General features: G+C 48.6%; 1 protein-coding gene and 1 pseudogene across 1 annotated transcript; both read right to left on the bottom strand.

Annotated features, from left to right (window-relative positions):
• Positions 1–5,191: 5,191 nt before the first annotated feature.
• LOC147012721 (uncharacterized) lies at positions 5,192–6,606 on the bottom strand (annotated as a pseudogene).
• Positions 6,607–6,618: 12 nt separating this feature from the next.
• LOC147012720 (uncharacterized) lies at positions 6,619–7,583 on the bottom strand. The gene is given in 2 exon segments (XM_085853829.1): positions 6,619–7,508; positions 7,511–7,583. Coding segments are annotated over 2 exon segments (963 nt in total).
• Between the last annotated feature and the right edge of the window lie 623 nt (positions 7,584–8,206).

Here is an 8,206-nt window from a genome sequence, read left to right as displayed (position 1 = left end):
ACCTCTCTCAAAAATTCCCCCCTTACCTTTCTCCCACCATTCATCCCCTTCACTCATCCTTCTCAAAGTTGCCCCCCTCTCATCCACAAAGCTGCCTCCTTCCACTGCCCTCTCACCTCAATCTCTTCACTCCACCTCCTCAAATCCTCAACTGCCTTCTTCCCCCTCTCTTGTCCACCCTCTCCCCTAGAACCACAGAGCCTTTTCTCCTCCTCATCTGGCCCCCTCCCCAGGCTATTCTGCAATTCCCCACACTCTTTCAACAACCCCCTTACCTCCCCCTCGTCCCTTGTCCTATCCTCCCCCCTCGTCCCTTGTCCTACCATCCCCCTCCCCCCCACTCCCTGCACTCAAAACCTCCTCCTCTCCCTCTTCATTAAAAGTGTGGACCTCAAATATCCGGGGCCTTCACTCAAACCTTTCAGATCTTTCCATACAGGTTGCCACTGACAAACCAGACATAATCTGCCTTACAGAAACTTTCCTCCCTCAAGACGTGTCTGACTCCCAAGTATCTCTCCCCGGTTACTCCCTCCTCCGGTATAACAGTCCTGAGCCTCGTCCTGGTGGCGGTGTTGCTCTCTTCATCAAAGACTCTATTCCTCACTCTCCATGCACTGCCCTCACTCCCCCACACCGCCAGGAATACCTCTGGCTATGGCTTCCCTCCACTCCCACCTCATGTTTATATGTGTACTGTACCATCCACCAAACAGTGATGACTCCATTTACACCTCACCATCCAAAAACATGGACCAACTTCTATCTTCTCATCCAAACTCTCTCTTCCTCATATGTGGCGACTTCAATTGTCATCATGCCAGTTGGTTAGGTGTGGGTACCTCTCTCACCTGTCATGGCACCTCAGCAAAAGCTTTCTGCGACTCATTGGGACTGACTCAATCGGTCAACTTCCCGACCCAGATCTCAACCAATGGTACTCTATCTCTTCTGGAACTGATTTTGACAAATTTCCCTGACAATATCTGCTGCTCTTTCTCCGCTCCAATCGGTTCTTCTGACCACGTCCTTGTCAAAGTGGACATCTCTCTGGCTGTTATCAGAGAACCACCTCACCGCCGTAGAGTCTGGCATTTCACTCAAGCCGACTGGCAGGGTCTCCAAGCAGTCATCAAACTTATAGACTGGCTCCTATCGCTACTTTCTCCAACATCAACTCATCCTGGGAATTCTTTCAAAGAAACTTGCTCTCTCTCTCTCTCTCATGCACAGATTTATCCCCTCTCATCTTCAGTTGTCCTACCGTTCCTCCCGTCAGCCTGCCGAGCCATCTGAGGAGCTGGGTTGATTGGTAGATTGTAGGCCTTTGCTGCCAAAGCACGGATCAAATTGGTTGTGGCCCCTGTGTCGAGTGTGAGAGCAACAGGATGGTGCTGGTAGAATGTGCTCAGTACCGGAGATTGGATGACATTCACTCGATGGGTGGAGGGAGGGCACTCGACACGGCGGGCTGAAAGATCACGATCATCAGACTCCCGTTCAGGGACAATATACTCATCACTTGGTGCAGCCTCACTGATGTCACAATTATCAGCAGCAACTAGTCTGAATCGACCGAAGGTGCGTTTGTCACTATCAGGTAAAAAACGGCACTCTGCCAAGTTGCGTGTGTTGAAGGATCATCCAGCTGTTTTACATAGAACACAAGATTTCGCTACGAATGCCTTCCTGAATAGATATCAAGACCAGGTGTACTATGCCTGGAGTTGAAGCCACTGGTGATGCGCATGGTCCTCATGTCCTCGATTGTGCACAGCTCGTCTTGGAGGGATAACAGGGCCTGTGATATTTTGGGCTTGAGTGAGGTTCGTGAGCGGTTACGGAGTTCGGCACCATATTTCTGCTTGACAAGTCGAGGAAGAGAAGGGCTTATGAGCAATAGCCAAAGGGAAACTGTTGTTGATTTGGGAGCGCTTAACAGCAAAGCCGTCTCACGGGTTATATCGCCGGCTAGTTCGGCACAGGTCTCGGGTCACGCGCCGAAGATCACGATACCAAAGTACCCCTGTGCCTTGCCAGTAGGGGAGAAACCCCGGCTACAGACTGGGTTTGATCAGAGACCGAGCGAAGTCTGCCGCAATCCGTAGCCAGTTTGGTTTTAGATACAAATCGAGCGATTGTTCCTCAGCACGACACGGATAAATTCAGTGCGGCAAATTTCATATGAATCAGCCAGATTTAATGGGGAAACATTAGGGAACACGGCACAAGCAAAGCATTATACATTATAATTGTTATATTTCAACAACGTTATAATTCATCTATTACCCGCCTTTATCTTGGAAGCTACGGATACGGGTTTCGCGGGGGGGGGGGGGCTAAAAAAATAAGCCTTAGGCCTGGACAACATGCATACAAGACACGGAGTACGTGGTGGTGCCTCATGGACGAGAGGAAAGGTGTGGAAGGCACGAATGCGGCTCGTGACAAGCCGATGTCGCCGGATTCGAGTGCCCAGCCCAAGCATGCAGCGTGGCAAAATGGCGGCGACGGCCTCCTATCAGCCCAGGCCACGCACGCAGCCTCGGTGCATCCAGCCCCTGTGAGGTCGACGGTACAAGAGAGAAAGATCCGGTGAAAGGAACTTGATCAAATTAGCGGAGCCGCTGTGTCCCAGGTACTTGAGAACGCATTTCCCAATCCTCCATAGCATGGCCGTCTGATCTTTCGGGGCGGGCTTTTCGGACCACTTCCGGGGATGCGTGATTGGTCCATGGTCCGGGTTTGCAGCAGCTCTCCGCCAATGGGTTGCTGGCACGTCTTGTTGACTGGCTCTGTCAGGGTGCTGAGTGGGGGCTGGTTAAGAGAGGGGAAGGAAAAAGAAGGCGCCTCTCAGTACACCACCACTGTATGAACACTGGCCCGCCTGCTACACCTTCCGACACACATTTAATGTCCGATTACCAAACAACCTGGCTAAACATGCATTTAAGGGAGGATCTGGGCTAATCCTATATTTAATAACCCACTAAAGGCCCATTTCCACAACACTACCCCCACCTTTCTTCCGAGCCTCCATTTGGGGCAGCCCACGGTCATGGCCCTGTCGAACGTACAGCACAAATCTCCCATTTACTCTAACACACAATATTGGAAGCACTTAACTCCAAAAACCAAAGTTCCACAGTAAGATTGGCATGTCCCTATCCGAGTGTGTCGGATCACCAATCTAACAAACACATTCACACTCTATGCACACTACTTAACATTCTAATTATGGATTTGTAGGGGAGGGCATTCAATTTTACTTTTAACACCAATATTGGCAAAGGAGCAGAACATTCAAAGGTTCAACGTTCTTTCACGTGTTCGCTCCTTCATGCCCCCTCCCGGCAGTATTGTCCATTCACCCCTGAGGGTTTCCTCACTTCGTGGCCCTATTGGCCTCTCACCAGGTGAGTTCAGTCGGCCCAGTGGCCTAATCTCACAGAGTTCTTCGGCCCATATGGCCCACAAAATGACTTTGGCCCATATGGACCACAAAATGATTTCTTGGCCGCAATGGCCTACTCACGAGCAGCAGCAGGCAACAAGCCCTGCATTGTACAGCAGGTGGCAAAGTGATATCGATGGTAAGCAAATGAATGCAGTTTGGAGGCGTTCTTGAGGGCGAAAGTGGGTGTGATGACCTCAGACCAGGTGAGTTGGAGAGTACTCTTTACCTTCCTTGCCTGACTTGTTTTGGCAGGACTTGTTTTGGTATGGTCTTCTTAATAAGTTCTTTCACTTTTTAGCAGACACGATGGTGTGTTTCTTAATGAAATGTTATCTTCGTGGGTGTGTGCTCATGACACACTGGTGGCCTCTCTGGCACTTTGAGAGGGTGACCTAGTCTGGCCCTTGTTAACAAATTTTCCCATCAACACTACTCGTACTCGGTGTCACACATGAATGGTGCAGAGGAGAGTTCATTGAACCTAACCATTTACTTTTAGCTCTAAACAATGAAACAAACCCTGCTCTGGCTAGAATGATCCTAATGACCAATTTTTCCCAACCTGGCACACTGTTCCATTCTATTAAACCAGGGAAGGCCCTTATTTGTCTTTTTTTATTTGGTGGTGCCAGACATAACTCGCTGGCTGGAGAGTGTGACTACTACTCGGCCTCTTTGCCTGCTTCCAATCGGGGGTGGGGGTACACCCAACGACCTCGGGGTTCACCTGAGCGTGCTTCTGGAACTCCTAAATAAGGGGTGGCTCTCTAGCCTCTATACTGTGCTCTCCGAGAACTAAAACCTACTGTGCTCTCCTGGCATCTCTGGCAGCCTTCACCTGCCAGGAGCCCCCAAAGCCCTGGTGCCCTCTCTCCCGACTCACCAACTTCCAATACCATGTCACACTCCCAGCCAGTACCACCACACCTTGGCCTGCACCTACCCCACCAGTCCGCCTGTAAGATGGAACAGCAGCCAGGATCCATGTCAAATCCTCTAAGTCCCCCTAACCTACACTAACTTGGTTAGGAGGCTCTTACTGACAGGGTATGTTGTTCGCACTCACTCTCCTCATCTGCACAAACACACCATTCACACAAACACACCATTCACCCAAACTCTTTAGTCATTCATTCCACAGTGCCGCACACCCAGCCCACAACACCATCCAACACCTTTCACGTTTATGTGAAAACAAAAACACACCAGTCCCTCGGATACCACTTGGTCATCAAATTTAACCAGTACACTTTGTCATCAAACCCCAATCAATTTGTCACTCCGTCCATCGTCCGCTGGCCTCCTCCATACTGCCCTAATCGTTTATTTCCAACCATTTAAACGAGACGTCAAAGTCTCTTCACCAGTCCCATGGAACCTCTGCATGGTTCTAACCAGGCATTTCAATTCTTCCTCAACCAAGCCACTCTTTGTCATCCACTTGTTTCAGTGTGTTTAACGGTCTGCCTGTGATGTCTCCACTATGTTTTTTATTTTTATTTATTTATTTAAATAATCACCCAAATCCACTCGTGCCACTCTTATCCCTTCTGCCAGTCTCTCAATTTGCAATCACTCTCGATATACTTTTCAATCAAAATTTTCACATCCCCATATGGCCTGCTTCTTTGGGTCATTGGAAGGAGAGTGAGGGAAGGAATCCCTCATTACCCCTTACATGACCCCGCCGCCTTTCCGCCATGGCTCAAAGGGGTCATGTCTCAATTGGGGTCGTGGTACACCCCCTCCTCTTCTCAAGGGTTCGCGGAAGTCAGGTAAACCCCAATCGGGGGAGCGGCCTCCCCCTCTTCTCTATAACTCCCTGAAAACAGATAAACCCCACTCAGCTAGCCAACCCCCTCATGTCCTCAGAGAGCTTTGAAGACCAAGTGACATGGCGGTGTCGCTGCTGGCCCCTTCCTGTTCTAAAATGGGTACGGGGAGTATGTGACACATGCCAGTGCCGCTTGCTACTCATCTGCACTCCACCCCAAAGTTCCTGTGAGGCCGAGAGAGAAATTAAAATCCAATTTCTAAAGCCTGCTCCTGGATGCAGCACTTATGACTCTGTAAGAACCCATGCAGAGCTGTCCATTATGGTGTCCATCCCCTGTGTCAAGTCCTGTCCTGGTGGCATTTCTTTTTCCCCTTGCACCTCGAACCTATTTCCGACATCACCACTCATTCCATGCTCAGGACTCCCACACAAAGCAGGCTCCACACATTCCAAGGTTATGTGTTCACATTCCACACATTCAACCTTGCCTGAGTACTGACTAACTGCCTCGTATTCCAGGGTTACATTCTCGACCGCCAGGTGAGTACCCACACACACACGTTTCGGCCTTGGCAGCACACACCGGTGCTGTAGTCTGGACTGTGGGCTCACAGCATTCATTCACAGGCATTCCACACACACATTCAGGGGTCACGCATACGTGCACCCCATCGGACAGAGTCTCTTCATCAACATAAAATCCAATTCCAAACTTAAGCTCATCGTCCGCACCATGTATGCATGCGCCCACGTACCTGCTTCGTTCCAGAGTCACCTCTGTCCGGTCGCGTCTCTCCAGCAGGTTTCTCATCATCGGTTCACCACACTCCTCTGGGGCTGTCAGCTCCACATGCTGGACCTGCTCACAATGCATTTCATTCGTCAACAACCCCATATGCTCCCTCAATGTCTCCTTCACCAGGGTTTGCTCTAATTGTGGTTTCATCGGGCGAGTGATGTCAATCAAGTCCCGCACCACCAACATTACTCCCTGTGGTGATGCCACATATCCCACATTATTGTGCAGTCTTACTTCCTGGCTCCATTTTCCTTTCCATTTGAGTCGTTCTTCCTCTCTGAGCCTTTTTAGTTGTTTGTTATCTTTCCAGAGTTTTTCCATCTCCACGTACTCCAACCTTTCTCTCTCCTTTAGTTGGTCAATTTCAAATTCATGTTATTTTTGTTTCCTATCCCAACGTCTCTCTTGTTCTTCATTCTCCAATCTCGTAGTTTCTCTCAATTGATTGATTTCACTTTCCAGCTTCATTCATTGTTCTTTCACAACTCTTTCTTCCATCTCATTCTTTAATCTTGCTTTGGCTTCTTACTGTTCAATCTGTACAGTGTAGTTCCTTAACATTTCATTCTCCATGCTCTCTCTTTCCTAACTTAACATCCTCGGCTTGTTTTGTAATTCCCTCTCTTTGCTTTGGTGTTTCTGTGACTCAGAAGCTTTTCCCCCTAATTCCATTCTCATCTCCGCACCTCTTTCGCATGCTTCCTCCCTCATTTCGTCCATTCTCTTTCCGTATCCCTTGCTAATTTCCAGTTGACGTGCCAGTTCATTTCCCTTGTACCCTGATTTCCAAAACTGTCTTGACTTTTCCAACAATTCTTCCTTCCTTTGCTCCAGATATTTCTCTCCTCTTTTTATCTTCTGTTCTAGGCTTTCTCTTATCTGATTGCCTGATCTTACCTTTTCCTTCCATTGTTCCAATTCCAAATAGTGTTCCCATTTTTCCTTTTCCAGCTTTATTTTCCATTCTTTTTCCAAGTTCTTCCTATCCCGGGAGTTACTAATTTGCTCTTCCTCTATTCTTTTGTTCAGTTTGCTCTTCTCTTGTTCCAACTTATGGGTACGCCACTCCACTTTCCTCATTTCTCCATGTAGTTCCTTGACTTTTTCCACCAATAGATTTCTTAAGTCGAGAATCCGTTCTTCTTCCCATCTGGAATCTGTGTTGTCCTGCAATGCGTAGACTAACTCACTTTCCAGCCACCGAATTTCTTCCTGTGCATCGGCCAATTGTTGCGATTCCCTGTGCACATAATTTTCCTGAACCCCATCTGCCTGCCGTAGTTCCTCGTCCAATTTAATTTGTAACTCCTCAATATAATTATCATCACACTCCACCTGGTCCAAGGCATCCCCCAATCGTGCATGAAGCTCGTTAATGTACGCGTCGTCGTCCTGCTTCGTTTGCCATGACGCATGCTGTGACCACGTGGTTTGAACAGGTGGGTGAGAACGTTTTCTTCATGCTGTGCGGCCCTTGCACTGTTCATACTAATCCTCTCCCGCTTCGTGTTGCGCTGAGGTGGAGCCGCGCCGCCATTTTGCGACTCCATTTTTCTTTATAATTTCGAAGTTTTATACCCAATCCGCTCAAAATAAAATCAAACCAAATGTGGAATTTGCAAGCGACGTTTTTTTTTTTTAAACGCGCCTCTCCTAACCAATGTTCAGGGTGCGAAATGCACCCCAGGTCAAAATCTCCACTCCTCGACACCAATTGTTGTTCAATTAGTGTCCTGCAAATTTATGGAGATGGAGGAGTTCACACCCCACTCCTGACGACCAATTGTTTTTGATTCGGTGTCCTGCAAATTTATGGAGGTGTAGGAGTTCGCACCCCACCCCTGACTCCAATTGTTGTTGAATTCGGTAGTGCTTAACAGCACTGCCGTCTCACGGGTTATATCGCCGGCTAGTTCGGCACAGGTTTCGGGTCACGCGCCTAAGATCACGATACCAAAGTACCCCTGTGCCTTGCCAGTTGGGGATATACCCCGGCTACAGACTGGGTTTGATCAGAGACCGAGCGAAGTCTGCCGAAATTCGTAGCCAGTTTGGTTTTAAATACAAATCGAGCGATTGTTCCTCAGCGTGACACGGATAAATTCAGTGCGGCAAATTTCGTATGAGTCAGCCAGATTTAATGGGGAAACATCGGGGAATACGACACAAGGAA

The sequence above is a fragment of the Eptatretus burgeri genome, chromosome 14, assembly GCF_056783735.1.
Source record: "Eptatretus burgeri isolate ZD-2024b chromosome 14, Ebu_testis_v1, whole genome shotgun sequence".
Lineage (NCBI taxonomy): Eukaryota > Metazoa > Chordata > Myxini > Myxiniformes > Myxinidae > Eptatretus > Eptatretus burgeri.
This window is presented reverse-complemented; position numbering and strand designations above follow the sequence as displayed.